Source organism: Sinocyclocheilus anshuiensis, unplaced genomic scaffold, assembly GCF_001515605.1.
Source record: "Sinocyclocheilus anshuiensis isolate Anshui unplaced genomic scaffold, SAMN03320099.WGS_v1.1 scaffold643, whole genome shotgun sequence".
In the NCBI taxonomy this organism is placed as follows: domain Eukaryota; kingdom Metazoa; phylum Chordata; class Actinopteri; order Cypriniformes; family Cyprinidae; genus Sinocyclocheilus; species Sinocyclocheilus anshuiensis.
The window spans coordinates 244,861-263,086 of NW_015551067.1; the positions used below are offsets into that span (position 1 = coordinate 244,861).

Genomic DNA, 18,226 nt, shown 5'->3' on the forward strand with positions numbered 1-18,226 from the left:
TAATCACAGGAGCGGCTTTACTGACGAGATGCACATGAAATTCGCATTCGATTTTTTGCACAGCCCTACTATCTATCTATCTATCTATCTATCTATCTATCTACTGCAGGCTATCTATGGGCCTACTGAACACCCTCCATATTATGCATTAGAACTGACTGTAATAAACCCATGAATGTCTAGAAGTCTTTGATAAGTTTGATCAGGCCTTTTTTTTACATAAACCATATTTGATATTCTATTATTCGTTAGTGTCAGTAGGAGAATTCTCCAGAGACAACAGATGGTGTGTGTGTGTGTGTGTGTGTGTGTGTGTGTGTGTGTGTGTGCATGTTTTTCTATGCGGGGATGGTTACAGAAGCTTATAAATTATACGGAATGAGTTTTTTTTTTAGATTGTAAAAATGCACAAAGTTTTCTGTGAGGGGAAGGTTTAGGTGTAGGGTTGGTGTAGGGTGATACAAAATATACCGTTTGTACCGTATAAAAACCATTACACCTATGGGGAGTCCCCACAAGGATACTGAACAAGACGTGTGTGTGTGTGTGTGTTTTGAAACTTTGCATGCTGAATGGACAGGGAGAGTAAGGGTTTAAATGTGAAAGAGGACATGCACACCTGGAAGCAGAAGGACAGAATGAGATGAAGCAGAGCTCTGTACCCCTATATCATCCCTTTGCAAGAATGTAAACTTTGTTTTGAGGAAAGTGGGAGATCAGTCTGTAGTCTGTCACCCCCATCCTACAACTTTCCATCCTCTCAGCCCATAACCCCTAACCCTTTGATCTTCTGCCTGTGCACACTTGCCTTTTAACATAACCAGTCATGTTTTGCAGTCAAGACATCTACAAATGAGTAGCAGTTTTCAGACTCACTTTATTTGCCACTGCGGAGACACAGTTAAATGTGCCTTGGTTTTTGGGCTATAGGCTCTTATCCTTCTTATATATTTGTATATACACTCCAGCTAATGTGTATTTTACATTATATCAGCTTTGAAGGTATTTCAACAAAATGGGTCCAATAAAGTCCAATTAACTGACATAAAGTTATGTTAAAGTAGCGTGTATTATAGTCTTACTCATACAACTGCCTGCTGTTGCTTCTGATGGCTTTTAGATGGAAAAGCTGCCCATAACCCCTGGTCTAGGATCTGTTTTCTTCGTAATAATAGCATAAAAAAATAGATTTGGCAAACAATCCAGTGTATCTGCCCTTCTGCTTTGGAAAGCCTCAAATGATTTTACAATGCATTTTCGCAGAGGTGAGCAATGTAGCCAATCACAGACATGTTTGTTGATTTCTAAAACGCAATGGCCAATCAGAGGTGTTTAGGTTGGAATCCACGCACTCGCCGCTCCAGTGACCGTTTTTTGTCCAGTGCTGCCTTCTATCATGCTCGTAACTTCTTTCTAACAAAGACATTTAAAGGGGTCATAATGATGAAAAATTTCAATTTTTCCTTTCTCTTTGGAGTGTTACAAGCTCTTGGTGCATATGTAAAGGATTCTCAGTATTAGTTTTTAGCATTGTGTGAAATTCTGCATATAACTTGTAAAATATGCTGCTAGGTGGAATAAAAAAAATAGTATTAATTAAATTATCTAAAATATTGATATATGTAATTTGTTGCGTAGCCTAAAATTACGTGAGTTAGAAAGCAGTGTATGCAGTCGTAAATTTCCTAAACTTGTTTATTGTTTATTTCTCAATGTGAAACAAATGTGGTTTGGAAAAAAAGGATTGCACAATGGTAATGAAGGAGCCAGGTTGAAATTCAGCAGGCCTGTGGTGGATGTCTAGATGGGGGAGGTTGACGAAACGCAGGGGCGTGACGCCTCACTTTGCAGTTTGCAGCAGCGCTCACTCGCCTACGGGAGAATGGGAGAGAGACACAGAAGGGGAGGGAGGAGGACCTTGAAGGAAAAAAGTTACAATAAAAATGGCTTCCTTATCTTTGGTGTCCACAGAACAAACTGAGAACGACCCAAAGGAGTTCACGCAAGATGAAGCCAAAGTGAAAGAGGAGACGGATCCGGACGAAGTTTCGGAACAACTGCTCCAAAGCTTCCAGAACTCGGCGCTCAGTTTTTCCACCGATCAAGTCGCGTGTCTCTGCGAAGCGCTCCTGCAAGCGGGCAATGTGGATCGCCTGTGGAGATTCCTCTCCACCATCCCTCCTTCGGCCGATCTGCTACGTGGCAACGAGACCCTACTGAAGGCCCAGGCTCTGGTCGCTTTCCACCGGGAGGAATTCAATGAGTTGTACGCCATCCTGGACAGTCATGACTTCCACCCGAGTAACCATGGGTTCCTGCAAGACCTCTACTTGAAGGCGCGCTACAAGGAGGCTGAGAGGTCCCGGGGTCGCAGTCTAGGCGCGGTGGACAAATATCGACTGCGCAAAAAGTTTCCTTTGCCCAAAACCATTTGGGACGGAGAGGAGACGGTGTACTGCTTCAAGGAGAAGTCGCGCAACGCTCTAAAGGAATGTTACAAGATCAACAGGTATCCCACTCCGGTCGAGAAGAAGAATTTAGCCAAAGTCACCGGACTTTCTTTGACTCAAGTCAGCAACTGGTTCAAGAATCGCAGACAGAGGGACCGGACTCCGTCCGGTACCAACAGCAAGAGGTAAGTGCATTGTTTTTTGATCAAGTAACAGTTATATGAACGTTGATTTCTCTCAGGCCCGTGAGAAACATTCTTGAGACAAGAGCAGTAAACAGACCGCTATTGTGTGCGAGGTTACACTAGAACGAGGGTGTAAACTAAAAAACTTGACATCTGAACAGATTGCCCGGTCTGACGGATGTTGTTACATTCTCATTTTACTGTAATTACTCTTCATAAAGGCCTAGTGTGCAACAGATGATAGATTGTTGTATTTAATAAACCCTTGAACATACTAGGAAACTTTTTTTTTTGTTAGTTTGAACACAGATACAGATGTGAAAAAATGTAATATGTGGTAAAAAATTTCCTTGCATTATAATTGTGTCTGACCAGTGAAAATGACAAGGAGGTCTTCTAAAATAAGACTGAAAGCATGTTGCTTTGTTGTGAAATGTGAGATAGGGGCGCCAGGAGTGGCTCATGTTTCCTGAACTACAATGTCTTTCTGTAGTTCATGGATAGTCTCAGGACAGAGAGGATATGGTTGAGAGAGAGAGAGAGGCTTCATTAAGATTTAAGTGTACTTACAGTGGTTCCACAAAGTACTTGGAGAGGTAAGCCACACTTAATCTAGGAATTTCTTCCTATAAGAATTTCTTTGCGTTAGAAAAATTTCAGACAGAGTGCAGTAGTTTCTTTGCATTCTTGTTGTGTTTTCCCCCATTCAATTTAATGAACTTAATACATTTTAAAACTGTTTTTTTTCCCTTCAGTGCAACTTGAATTGGCTGCCCTCATAAAAAATAATTGTAGTCACATTTTGTGAGGAATATACTGTTTAGGCAAATGTTGTTAAACTTATCTACACTATTTAAAAAAATATATGTTCATACTACTATCACAAATTATTTGGAAAGATTTAATCAAAAAGAATTACTTTACATGCTTCGATTTGTTCCATGAAGCATGAAGAAATGGAGGCAAAATATCTGAATGTTATTATTATGTCAGTTATGCTTATTCACTACTAAAATCACATGTTGTGCATATGCCTATTCTGTGTATTTTCATCAGCAAGATATGATAGAATGCAAAAATACAATTCAGTTTTCTAGTTTATATGATTATTGATCTAAAATACATTTCTAAAACATTCTGCTTCAGATGTTAGAACAACATTTATGGAGCTTATAATATGACAAAACTATTTGAATTTGTATTGTATAAATTTGAATTATTGACAAGTGGCATTTATCAAAACTGAGTATTATGTGGCATTTAACATAGTTCTGAATTAGATTTTTTTTAACTTGAATATTGAACATTTGAAATTTAACACAACTGATTTTTTTATGGCAGACTTTTATAGACATGCATTTTCAAACAGCAAATTTTTTGTTCTAAATTCTTTGACTTGCAAATATCCAGTTTTTAAAAATACAGCTTCAAGTTTTCAAGATGAAGAGGAAATTCGGAACATCAAATTCAATATTCTAAAATTCAATACGCAGAAATTCAGATTGTACAGGAAGTAGGTCAGAGGTAATCCACAGGGAAGAGCAGATGATCTCGGAAAAGTCAAATGAAGCATTTTGGCCAATTAGTAGTTTTCTGGCGTTCAGATCAGGTTGATCTACCTGATCATGAATCGCCCAGAGGTATCCTAAGTGATTCTTAAACATTTATGTTTCATTTAAAATATAGGCCTAAGTTAGCGTTCTCAGCATGTGATATTTGTCCAAGCCAGTGGTTCTCAACCTTTTTTACTCCAAGGCCCCCCTCCTCGCCAAATCAATACATACTTTGCAAAAATTTCACTGCAGATATTCTTTACAACTTAAAAGTACGTAAACCTCAATTATACAGTAATTTTAACAAATAAGCACAAATCAACCTGCCATACCAAACAAGACCACAGGGAGAGCTAAAGGAATACAATCACGGATCCATGCAGAATAACTAATCACAACAAAATACAAATGAAAAATGAAACCATTCTGAATGTGTTGAGACTCAGAGATCATAAGGCGGGTTGATGTCATCAGTGAATAGTTCCTCTGTCACAATAAGCTAATTTGAAGCGTTTGATGCCCATATGTACATAAACACCACTGATCCTCAAATATTTCTTCTAAACACGCTTCTTCGACGAGTATCCGTTATAAAAAACTTGCTGTACATTAATTTGAACAACTTGACATAAAGAACTGTGTTCAAGCAGTATATGATGTTATAGTGATCTGTGCGCCATGAGCGCACATACATACACGGTTTGCTCATCAATAATACACTGAACAAAATTATAAACGCAACACTATTGTTTTTGCCCCCATTTTTCATGAGCTGAACTCAAAGATCTAAGACTTTTTCTATGTACACAAAAGGCCTATTTCTCTCAAATATTGTTCACAAATCTGTCTAAATCTGTGTTAGTGAGCACTTCTCCTTTGCCGAGATAATCCATCCACCTCACAGGTGTGGCATATCAAGATGCTGATTAGACAGCATGATTATTGCACAGGTGTGCCTTAGGCTGGCCACAATAAAAGGCCACTCTAAAATGTGCAGTTTTACTGTATTGGGGGGTCCGGGGGGGTCCGAAAACTAGTCAGTATCTGGTGTGACCACCATTTGCCTCACACAGTGCAACTCCTTCGCATAGAGTTGATCAGGTTATTGATTGTGGCCTGTGGAATGTTGGTCCACTCCTCTTCAATGGCTGTGTGAAGTTGCTGGATATTGGCAGGAACTGGAACACCTTTTTAAGTGGGAGAACTTGCACAATTGGTGGCTGACTAAATACTTTTTTGCCCCACTGTATATGTTCATGCAGCGGTCGGGTGTTTTGAGTCGCCGTTCAGTCTGTATTTCACACAGCTCGATGAGAAACGGCTTCAGCTGCTCCAAAACATTTATGATGCTTACACCATGTCTAGACCGGACGAGAGCAGTGAGATGCGTCGCGACAAAAGACAACAGAACCTTATTATAATCAATACTGTCTACACTGAATGCGAAATTCCCAACAGCAAACTGACTCCCCATTCTATTTCTGACGTAATGGTGTTGCGCCGTGCCACATTCAGTGTAGGAAATATCACTGATTATAATCAATGGGCTCTACTGTCTTTTTTGCTATCGCTCGCATCCGTGTTTAGACACGGTGGCATGCTAATCACTTTCACACCAAATATACTTTAAAACAAACTGAAAACAAAAAAAATGTTTTACATGCTAAGAACGCTAACCTAACATATAGGCCTAAATATAAACCATACATGTTTAAGAATCACTTAGGATACCTCTGGGCGATTCATGATCAGGTAGATCAACCTGATCTTCTACTTCTTTTAATTTTATTGGCGGTTGGCAAACCAACTTAAAGGTGCATTTACCGCCACCTACTGGACTGGAGTGTCAACCTGATCTGAACGCCAGAAAACTACTAATAGGCCAAAATGCTTTGTTTGACTTTTCAGAGTTCATCTGCTCTTCCCTGTGGATTACCTCTGACCTACTTTCTGTATGATCTTAATTTCTGCATATTGAATTTTAGAATATTGAATTTGATGTTCCGAATTTCCTCTTCATCTTGAAAACATGAAGCTGTATTTTTAAAAACGGGATATTTGCAATCAAAGAATTCAGAACAAAAAAATTGCTGTTTGAAAATGCATGTCTATAAAACTCTGCTATAAAAAAATTCAGTTGTGTTAAATTTCAAATGTTCAATATTCAAGTTAAAATGAAATAAAATTCAGAACTATGTTAAATGCCACATAATATTCAGTTTTGATAAATGCCACTTGTCAATAATTCAAATTTATACAATACAAATTCAAATAGTTTTGTCATAATATAAGCTCCATAAACATTCAGCAGCCGTTGTATGTATATATGTGAATCCACTCTTTTTATTCTGTCATTTGCTCATTGCAGCACTTAAACATGGTGACTGGTGCACGTGTTGATTTTAAAAATGAATGAATCTTAATGCCTGCAACTACTCTGAGCATGTCTTATAAGTGCACACATAGAAGAGTGTCAGTGACCATGCAGTGCAAGTTGGCTGGTTTCTGTTGAACCACAAGCTTCACTGAGTCTGGTTTGTACAGCTGTCAAAAAAGTTTTGAATGATTGGTAATTAATGGATGGTAGACATTCATGGAAACTACATCTAGACCATTTGACCAAATGTAATGTTTCTGTCTTTTCTTTAGTGAATCTGATGGAAACCACAGCACAGAAGATGAAGCCAGCAAGGGAGATCTGGAGGATATTGCTGACAAACCTTCTGCACAAGAGACAGGCAGCTCCAATGCTTCCCTTATATCTTACTCTGGTGCTCCTTGCAGTACTGGTCAGATTATTCTCAACAGCACCGGGGGATTCCTTACAAGCTCTCATCCACTGCTGCTCAATGGGAGCCCTATACTCTCGGGGGCAGGAACGGGGGTCATCATCAATGGGTTGACACTGAGCGATGGCCACACAGTCACTCTCAGTCCTGTTACAGCTAATGCACCATTGCTACTAAACGGGGCTCAAGTAATCTCCAAAGATGAACGGGGCATCAATGATATAGAGGCCCAAGGCAGCCTGCCCACTGTGGTTCTGAATCCACAAGCCAGTTTAACTAGCACAATACCTCTCTCGCTTAGTGAGTACGCAAAAACAGCCAGCAGCAACGTCTTTCCTTTGGATTTCATCAGTCTTCCAGAGGCCTTGAAGAATCCAGATAACACTCAGTCACTGCCTACAAACTTAATGTCCTCGCCCACCATGTCTACTTCTGTCATCTCCAGTCCCATGGTGCCACTACAGCCCACACAGCCACCTGAAATTGTTGTATTAGGAAAAGCCAAGTCTCAGTCACCAACTCGCAGCTCCTTCTCTAGTCCTCAGGTGCTGTCTTTACCCCAGGTGGTACCATCAATACAGGGCGTTCCAGTTTCTCAACTGATGCAGCATCCATCTGGGGCCACAGTGTCATCTTGCCCCCAGCTTGTTCCAGTCTCCCCACTGAATTCACAGTTACACCAAGTCACCATTCCTCAATTTCAGACACAGACCTTGCACATTGGTCCAAGACTTGTGCAAACACAGCCCCAAAATGGCTTGACCACACTAAGCACCAGTAGTGCTTTATCACTCCCCCAGATGGCTGATGGACAAGTTACACAAGTGCTTACACCTCAGCTAGGAGACGAATCTACTTCAGCCACCCTTCCACAGATACAGACCTCCATTGGAACACAAGTCATAACCATCTCCTCCCCGACTCAAGTTGTGCCCATATCCCAAACCAAAGACTCAAGCCAACCTCAGCTGTTCCCCCTGTCACTGCCTCAACTTATGCCTGTGTCATCCGTTGCGGGAACTCCAACTGGAACCCTGTCCTTCCCTCAGGTGGTCCCAGCAACTCCATCTCTTTCCATTCCGTCCCATGGAGGTGCTTTCCAAATTCTGACGTCTGGATCTGGAACAGGATTGAGTGTTGCCCAGGGACCAATATGCCTTAGCCCAATAGGTCCTCCTCAGAGTGTCCGTACTGGTACCATCCCAGGTGTTCAGTTTCTCAACTCTGGGGTGATTCAGCTACCTACTTCCTCTCCAGGTAGGTCACAAAAATAATTTCTCTAGCAGTGGAAAACAGTTGTTTGTTTTGTTCTGAAATCAGATGTATTTATTCTGTTTTTGTATCCAGGCAACATCCTACTTGCAGGTGGCATTGGGGGCAGCCCCATCCTAAGTGTTCAAAATGGCAAACTCATCCTCACTATCCCAGCTGGCATCCAGTTCGCCAGCATGCCTGTCAAGTCCGTCCCAGACAATTTGGTCTCAAGCAACAGTGCCCTTGATCCTCAATCCTCCGCTGTACATCCACTTGAGAATCAACCAGCACCTTCACTCACTGCTCAAACCTCAAATTCACTACAATCATCTCCTTTGGGGTTTGTTGGCTCCTCTACACTTTACTGCAGCCCTGAGCCAGGGACAATTGCAAACCCAACCCCAGGAGCCTCTCCTAACACCCCAGACTCTTCCAGCACTCCCAATCCTGCAAGTGTCCTACAATCCCAGCAGACCCTTAGCCCTGATAGCATGCTACCACTCAGTCCAATATGTAGCGGTGTGGCAACTGGCCCCCACCTCTCCCAACTAGTCTGGAGCCCTGTCCCGCTGTCCTCCTCTGCTGGTCTGACATTATTTGACATGCGTGGGAAAGGAGATCTTCCAGAGGACCCTGCTTTGTTGGGCTTGCCAGGCGGAGAGTCCCTCCTGTTGGGCACTCCTCCTCCAGGCGAAGATGTGGAGAGAGATTCTCAGCTGGATGAGGTGGAGGACATGGATGGGGACTCGAAAATTCTTACACAACTACAGTCTGTCCCTGTGGATGATGATCTGGGTTTGTAATCGCCAGTCCTTTTGACAACCTACTAGATGCAGTTAGTGTTAAATCTCAACCTGCAAGAGTTGCATTCGACCATGTCCCAGAAGTGAGAGGAACTATGATTTATGACCTCAGAGGTTTGGCATCTTTCCCCACTCTTCCTTGTGTAGATGGAGTTTTAAATAGTGGAAGTATTCAACCTAATAATGGAGTTGTAGAAAAGAACCTCTCTTTTATATATGGAATTCAGTTGAGAAAACTACATATTCAGCAAGGTCATGACTATAGAGGTTGAAAGGCACTGCCATTTTGTCACAGAGAATATTTGTATAACCAATATTCACCTCTAGGAATCTAAGGTTGTATCTACATGGTTTTTGATGAAACACAGAGCTTGAGGCATGTTACAAGGGCTTACATGACTCCTTAAGTGGCAAAAAGACACTAATATGTCGGAGGCAATCAAGATTATTTTTTTCTGGGAGTGAAGAGCATGTGGGAATGCCTTCTTTTGTGCCTTACATTTTTGTTACTTTTCAGTTTTATAGATTAAATGACTCTTGACAAGTACTTTTATCTTTAAAGAAGAGAAACAAGTCATATTAGGTTTCCCTCCTAGAGACAATATAATAGAGGTACATGTTTATGCTGATCACAAAACTGGTGTCTTGGGGTGAAATGGGTCAGCTCAATCTAACTATGAAATGAGTCTGAACACGAGCTATACGCACTGGGAGCATTTTGTGAGACAGCCTGTACAGGTGGCTCATAAAGATACCTAGATGCACCAACAGCACCCTGCGCTGGGAGAAGGAAATCCGATAGAAGATTTCAGTGAACTCACAACACTGGGTGGAAAATAAGACTTGGTTGACAAACTAACCTTTAAATGTGCCTGTGACAACTACATTGGATATAATGCATCCTCACTGCTCAGTCTAGGTGCTGTTTTAATTGTATTTTGCTTTAACATTCAATTGGCTTAAGTGTCTTTTATAGGTGAGTAGATGTGTCAGATTTGTAAATGGCAAGATGCTTGGGTTTTGAACATTATACTTTGTACACACAGTGAAGCACTCTATTTGTGTTCTTTTATATTCCATGTATACAGTATCTTGCAGCGTAAATTTATGATGGCACACTAAACTGACCATGGATATCCTATATTTTGTAGTATGATAGATAATTGACATTGGTTTTCATAGATAAACCATTGAGCTTACCCAAGCATTCCAGCTCATTACCATAAAACTGTGTATAAACCTAACAGACTTGAGTGTTTGAAGGGAATTGAAGTACTGAATATTTGTCTATGCAACTGTTCCACATGAACCCTGAGATTTGTTTACTGTTAAAAACAGCCGCTTCTTACACTACAGATCCATCATGTACATATACAGTGAAATGTTTTGTTTTTATCCTGTTTATCTTGTCTTTTTACATTTCAAAATCAAATGTTTTAATTGTAGAATTTCCTCATAGCTCCAGGAAACGTCTAAATTCTTATCAAATGCAATTTGGTCTAGGTGATTCAAAGCTACAAGTATGTCTTTTTCAACACAGGTCATTATCACCACCAGACTGATTTGCTTATTGCAGAGCACAGCTCTGTATATTTTGCACATTTTATTGTTTTTATTCACGGAGCATTTACATTATTTTATGGCCCCACAAAATTTGGTGCTATTTTTATACCATTCAACTGTACAATAAGGCTTTTGTGGAATATTTGGCCTGTGAGATTTTGACTGGTGCACAGTAGTCACCCTTTGTTAACTCTAGCCTTAAGTATACTTGTCTCTTTTTTTTTTAAACAATATTTAATGCATTTATCAATCATTTTGGGGTCAATCAACCTTAAAGCTCTTTCCCTAATTCTAGCTTAGGTTTACACTCCATTTTTTTGCTTTTGCAATGTGTAGCGTCGTCTTTGATTTTTATTTTTTTTTTAATGAAAGTGTTTGTATTTTACATATTTGTGTTACATAGGACTTGTAACATACATTTTTCTTTTTCTTCTTTCAAGCACCTGGACAATGTTTGAACTTTTTTGGAATGTAAGGGAATGCGTGCGTGTGTGTGTGTTTTTCCCTGAGTATTGATATTACTCCAGAATGTAATGATTACTATGCTAATGCACATGTATTTTAGTCAGTGGAGTTATATTTGTTCTGTTCACTTTTTTAATACTTTCACTTCACTTTCATGTACAAACAGAAAAAAATATGCAGCTGATCAAACCAAAGAGATTCTCCCCCCCCCCCCCCCCCCCCGCCTATGCTCTCCGATTACCTGCATGTACCAAGTTGTCTGGGCGGGTCTTTGTGGCTGGAGTAGGTAAAACCTGCTAAAACAAAAAAGCTGATACACTCGTCGACTGAACTTATTGGCTAGCACGTCACTGGAGAGCAAAAAGGCTATTGTGAGATCCCCTTTACCTGAGAGTTTCTACATTCCATTCAAATCAGAAGGTACTTTGGTTTTGCACACTAATGCAGGTTTCGGTCTTCTTGTGAAACTTGCTGTCTTGTGGATTCAATTAATGGCTTTGAAACAGATCTCAGTTGTCCTCTGGATCCCTTGAGTGGACTACGTGGTTGGACGATTTACAACTTGTTTTGCAGACCAATTCCTTGTCATCCCTTGTGGGACCTTCCACCATCCTTGTTCCGATCATGGCGATGGGCTTCTCCCCAGAACAGGTGGCGTGTGTTTGTGAGGTTCTTCTCCAGAGTGGAAGCATGGATCGCTTGTCCTCATTCTTATGCTCTTTACCTTCCATTTCCTCTTCATCCAATGTGTATCTGGGAATGGCCCACAGTCAAGAGAGCGTGCTGAAAGCGCGGGCTGCGGTCGCCTTCCACCACTGTCGTTTTGCTGAGCTCTACGCCTTGTTAGAGGCTAACGTGTTCTCCCCGCGCAGTCACCCTCTCCTCCAGCAGCTCTGGCTCCAGGCATCCGAATTGCAGAGGGGCCGGCCCCTTGGGGCCGTGGGGAAGTACCGCATCCGCCGCAAATTCCCTCTTCCTCATACCATCTGGGATGGAGGGGAGACCAGCTACTGCTTCAAGGTGTTTAAATCTGTTGTAGTACATTAAGTCCTTGATGTAAATGGATCAATGAGCACTGATTTATCTGATTGTGTGTTAGTCTCAAAATAATCTTGATTCCTTTTGGGAGAGATTTCAAGAGCTTTCGGTTGCATCCTCTGCTCGCAGGAAAAGTCTCGCAGTGTATTGCGAGAGTGGTACTGCAGAAAGCCGTACCCCTCGCCGCGAGAGAAGTGAGATTTGGCTGCAGCCACTGGACTCACTGCTACACAAGTCAGCAACTGGTTCAAGAACCGTCGACAGCGGGACAGAGCTGCGACCAGCTGTCAGGGGTAAGAGACACTCCTTCACTCTACATGCACCAGGGGAACAACATATTAGATTCCCGCTGGAACACAATGAACAGTTTTCACTCGGACACTGCTAGTAAATTTCACTCACTACATGGAGGCTGAATTGCAGAGGGGCCGGCCCCTTGGGGCCGTGGGGAAGTACCGCATCCGCCGCAAATTCCCTCTTCCTCATACCATCTGGGATGGAGGGGAGACCAGCTACTGCTTCAAGGTGTTTAAATCTGTTGTAGTACATTAAGTCCTTGATGTAAATGGATCAATGAGCACTGATTTATCTGATTGTGTGTTAGTCTCAAAATAATCTTGATTCCTTTTGGGAGAGATTTCAAGAGCTTTCGGTTGCATCCTCTGCTCGCAGGAAAAGTCTCGCAGTGTATTGCGAGAGTGGTACTGCAGAAAGCCGTACCCCTCGCCGCGAGAGAAGTGAGATTTGGCTGCAGCCACTGGACTCACTGCTACACAAGTCAGCAACTGGTTCAAGAACCGTCGACAGCGGGACAGAGCTGCGACCAGCTGTCAGGGGTAAGAGACACTCCTTCACTCTACATGCACCAGGGGAACAACATATTAGATTCCCGCTGGAACACAATGAACAGTTTTCACTCGGACACTGCTAGTAAATTTCACAAATAATAAACGGCAAGTAACACATTGAGTCAAATGTGATATTTTGAAGTAGACTGATGCAGCATTTTCTTGTAAAACATACTCTAATTAATCTTTATTTACAGCTTTTTTTACTCATGTTTTTAAGCCCTATGAAATGTTTGGCTTTAGATATGTGGTTCTCAACCAGGGGGCTTCAGGATGACTTAAAATTATCTAAAAGAAGACAAAACAAGCATTAAATTGTTAACTAAAAATTAATATACTTGTTTTAACTGATCCCCTTGGACAACTGTTTTTTTTTTCTTCTTCTTCTAGGCCTGGGAAAGTCTTGTAAATTAATAAAATCTTATAGCTTCATAGGCATTTCTTATAATGATTATACATATTTCTATGCCAAACTCTAAAATATTTTACTAGAATTTTGAGTAAAAAAAATATTAAAAATCCTTATCCAAATGGTTGAGAACCACTGCTTTTGATGGTTAAAGAGCCTGTTAGAAATAAAAGCTGTCGTCTTTCATTGGCTCCATGCTGCCCTCTGCTGGATGTCACAAACCAAAAGAATTCAGAATGCATTTACATATTCATATTTGATCCCAGTATGGCATATTTCAGATTTTATATTCGAGTTATTCCTGTGTTCCAGCAGAACGTCAGCAGGAGCGTTCCTGAGCTCTGATGAGGAACTCTCACCACCGGCGAGTCCCAGCACACTCTTCTCCTGCTCCCAGCAGCTCTCTGCCCACCCGCCCCCTCTACGCCACCTGGGACCAGCACACTACTGAAATTGATACAGTGGAATACAGGTCATAAAACAATGTTTTGCAGTTTACTGGTGCAACATAATTGAAATAGATGTCTTTATAAGTCACAGCTGTGAGCCCTAGATTGTGAACAGCATAAAAGAGAGTCAGGGGAATAGGCCAATGCTTCTTTTTTTTTAGCCTTCTGTGCAGTTGTGTTTTCTGACGTGAGGTTGTTTGACAGCGTGGCAGAAGTTAGCAAAATGGCTGAAATCACTTACAGCACCTTTAACAAAGTCAGTCTTGAGCTCTGTAAAACAAAACTGAGCATCAGTTCAGCTGGCAGCAAATGCCATTGAATTGTTTTTCCTTTTTGTAATTTTGTTTAGTTTGTAGTGCACCCTAACGTCGGTGTTTCAGTGCATACTGTATTTCAGTAAAGCAAGTTTATTCCACTTGTGCAACTAGCAATAGTTTGAATTGAAAATGCCAAAGTATCTTCCCTTTTTTTTTCCATAATTTGTGACTGCTCATAATGCTGCATCTTCTTCCATTGCTATAACGGAGTCACATCCTCTCTTTGTATGTCTTGTTTTTTTCCAGCATGAAATTAAAATTCACCCTACCTGTTTTCTAATTGCATGTTATTGATCTTATTGTGAATAATTTATCCATGCATGTTTCATTTTGTAAAAAAGTGACGTAATTTTTAATCGAAATGTCATAACTCCATCTCCATCTGGTGTGCGCCGAACTCTTCCAATTATTTTGTTCTCATAAACCCCATCCTTTATCACAATTGATTGAAACTACTTTTTTTCTTTTTCGGTAATCTGTTTCACTTGGACATGCATCACAATACAGTAGAAAAGACAGACCTCTACTTCCATTTCACCATGACTTAAAAAAAAAAAAAAAAAAAAGATAATTTTTGCAGCCCCAAAGAGTAACATATCAATACAGCAGCAGACTTTAATTTGCTGTAACTCAACACAGGATCAATCTTAGTGTTCTATACTTCAACAAAATTAAAAGACACTCAAATCCAGAGTTTCCTTAAGTTTATTATGAATATCCATTAGACCCTTGACATGGTCTTTTGGTTCATAATGGTAACGGCTCAATGACTGAGGAACGTAAAAAAAAAAAAAAAAGATCTATCTCTCTCAGGTCACATGAAAGATGCATTTAAAATACAGTTCATCAGCAAATACTGTGCAAATTATGGATAATGAACTAGCTGAATGTAATTAAATATACTTCACTCCGAGTTCCACTGAATGACATGAAACGAGTCTTTTACCACAAAATTAACAGTCTCTTTAAGGATGACATTAGGGCTCCTACAGCTGCCGTAACGTTTGTCCTATTATGACATATGGCTCTTTTCAGCAGAAAAATATTTGAATATCTTCAGCAAGTACCATTCACATTCCAAATAAACATCATTATGCTGTGTGTCTCTTTGGTTATTCTGATCTATGGCTCTATTATTATTATTATCAGCTCCTACATCACACATTCAACTGCACTGAACACATGGTCATGTGCTGTGATCGTCTGCTGTAGGATGATCATCATAGCATGTTTAGAGGCTCAGGTACTCGGCCACGAAGATGGCCAGGATTCTAGTTAGGTTTTCCACCGTGGGCCTGTGCATCCTCTCCTCCGCATCATCCAGTGTGTGCCAGAACACAGGAAATGGTGTGGGGATCAAGTGAAGCACAGGTACGCCTGGTTCAGAAGTATGAACAAAACCAATTCAACTTGTTTGATCCATTTGCTTTACGTTGTTTGCACAACAAAAGCAAACACAACCGTGATCTGTGCATCACTTGTATTTTAAATAGGCTGCACTACCATTCAAAAGATTGGGGTTGGAAAGATTTTTATAACGTTATAATTTTGATCAAAATACAGTAAAAACATGGATATTGTGAAATATGATTACAATTGAAAATAACCGTTTCTTTTTTATTTGAATATATTCTAAAATGTAATTTATAGCTGTGATGGCAAAGCTGAATTTTCAGCATCATTACTCCAGTCGTCAGGGGCACATGATCTTTCAGAAATCATTCTAATATGCTGATTTGGTGCTCAAGAAATATTTCTTCTTATTATCAATGTTGAAAATAGTTGTGCTTCCTAATATTTTTGTGGAAACCATGTTAATTTTTTTACAGGCTTCTCTGATGAATAAAAAGTAAAAAAGAACAGCATTTTTACATGAAAAAAATGTTTTAAAAAAACATGAAAAATAGTTTTTGTGTTAATGTGTTTAAAACAAAACTTCTGAATAGTAGCATATGTTGTCTGACTGTTTACTGACCTCTGTTTAAAAATGGAATGTGGTCATCCTGCACGGGACCAAGATAAAAATCTTTCCTGAAGTAACTCTGTTCTGATGGGTGAGATGTCAACAAACCCTGTTTGTGGAGCCGCTTCTCTGAAAAAGAAACAGAGAGGGATTCTGGCTGTAAACGTCATGCATTTTTAGGCTGCAACCCAATCTGGGTTGTTTTGAACTTATACCTGCAGTGATCAGTCGGTCAAACCATCTGGCTGTGTTATCAAAGTGATTGACAATCAATGGTTCTGGGCCACCAAGCAGGTCCAGCAGGACTAACAGATCCTGGAAGGAAAATAGAGTTTCAACATTAAAATAACAGGGTATTCACATCTCATTAAAAATATAAAAATAAAAAAGGTAATAAATCTATTTACCCGTGAATATTTTTTTGTATTAACTTTTCCGTCTTCAGGTCTAGTGTGACACAATTAATTAAAATAAAATTTAAATCTAAATTTAATTTCTACTTTAAGGTAAAACATAAAAAAAGGATTTAAATAAAGTAATACAATTAAATAAAATGTAATAATAAAAGTATCATTAATAAAATATTATAAAAAATATAAATTCATGTTTAAATATAATTCTAATCAATTTATAAATCAGTTTAGCAAGGTATTTCTTGTTTGTTTTAACATATCCCTCCTCAGGTCTAGGATGATTAATAAAAATCCAATTTAAATAAAAATCTATTACTACTTTAAGGTAAAACATATAAAAAAGAATTTAAATAAAATAATACAATTAAATAAAATGTTATAATAAAAGTATTATTAATAAAATATAAAATAATGTTTAAATGTAATTTTAATAAATTATAAAATAGTTTACCAAGGTATTTCTTGTTGTTTTAACATTTCCCTCCTCAGGTCTAGGATGATTAATAAAAAAAAATATATATATATATTATTACTGTAAGATTACTATTATACTGTAAAGTAATACTAATAATAAAAACAATAATAATAAAATACAGTTAAATAAAGTCAAATATCAGATTTTTTTTACTTTCATTAAAAACATTTTTATACTGTGTTTTTGTTTTTTTTCTATACAGGGTGTTTTTGTGTATAAACCACCAATGAATTCATGTTTTTATTTGTTGTATATGTATGAATGCAATTCATTTTGTAGCTGATGTGATGATTGAACCTGTATTGAATGACGAATCAAAGTTACGAGGAGGTCTTCAAATATTTGAAACGTCTTGAAAAGGGTATTACAAAGTATTAAATCTGACATGCTGATACCTGCAGATACCCTGAACTCAAAACCTCTCATCCATAAACATTCTTTACCATTAATCACACAGCAAAATATATGAAAAAACAAAGACAGACTGATCTAAGTACACACAACCTCACCACTGCCTGGAGAAGAGTGGTTTTGGTGGATCCAGAAGGGTGGGGAGTACGGGTCATAAGTTCAGCCAGATGACGAGAACCGTAGAGAGAGTCTGTTTCTGTCCATTCCTCAAATGCCTCCTCTCCATCAAAAAACACCAACTGCAATGTAACAGCAGACCTCTGGAGAGAAAGGCAGACAGAGAGGATGCAGGTAATCTGTTATTCTCTCTCGGACTCATAATGATGTACACACACTTTAGGCTTGATTCAGCACTGTGATGCAGCTGATTCTTGTTAAATATGTCTTCACCCTTTTCCTCATGATTGTGATTTACCTGCAGTTTTAGAGCTTTAAGCTGTGTGTCCAGAGCAGTGGCCAGCTCCAAGATCATAGCACAGGGTATGGCTGAATCACTGGCACCCACAAACACCCGCTTGGGGGTTTTAGGGTCTGCGGGTAAGATCTTGGAGTCATGGTGGCATGCTAGGAGCAGCCTGCGAGGAGCCGAGGGGTCCAGAACTGCTAGCACATTGGTGAAGGTCACTTTACCCTGCGGGGTGGATGAAACGAAGGAATTCTCTTCCAGTGTCCATCCTGCTGACAGTGAATCCAGCTGGGACAAGATATGCTGTAGTTGGAAGAGGTGAGAGAATTTGACTGACCTTCACTGCATGTTTATCAGAAAAAGATATTTAAAGGGGTCCTATTATGCTTTTTCACTTTTTCAACTTTAGTTAGTCTGTAATGTTGCTGTTTGAGC

The 18,226-nt window shown here is 39.7% G+C and overlaps 2 protein-coding genes and 1 pseudogene across 2 annotated transcripts in view; 2 read left to right on the plus strand and 1 right to left on the minus strand.

Annotated features, from left to right (window-relative positions):
• The first annotated feature begins 1,771 nt into the window (after positions 1-1,771).
• On the plus strand, positions 1,772-10,978 carry LOC107662129 (homeobox protein SIX5-like). Its single transcript, XM_016452040.1, has 3 exons — positions 1,772-2,635; positions 6,838-8,234; positions 8,325-10,978. The coding sequence occupies exons 1-3, from the start codon at positions 1,944-1,946 to the stop codon at positions 9,032-9,034; spliced, it is 2,799 nt and encodes a 932-aa protein (XP_016307526.1). The 5' UTR covers positions 1,772-1,943; the 3' UTR covers positions 9,035-10,978.
• A 675-nt stretch (positions 10,979-11,653) lies between these two features.
• On the plus strand, positions 11,654-13,808 carry LOC107662154 (homeobox protein six1-like; annotated as a pseudogene).
• Positions 13,809-14,810: 1,002 nt separating this feature from the next.
• Positions 14,811-18,226, minus strand: part of LOC107662147 (glutaminyl-peptide cyclotransferase-like protein) — a 10,693-nt gene continuing 7,277 nt past the window's right edge. The window contains exons 2-6 of the mRNA XM_016452069.1: positions 17,801-18,094; positions 17,484-17,645; positions 16,302-16,401; positions 16,099-16,215; positions 14,811-15,500 (exon numbers count right to left, since the gene is read on the minus strand). Coding sequence (XP_016307555.1) covers positions 15,355-15,500; positions 16,099-16,215; positions 16,302-16,401; positions 17,484-17,645; positions 17,801-18,094 — 819 coding nt within the window. The 3' untranslated portion in view covers positions 14,811-15,354. The remainder of the gene's footprint in view (positions 15,501-16,098; positions 16,216-16,301; positions 16,402-17,483; positions 17,646-17,800; positions 18,095-18,226) is intronic.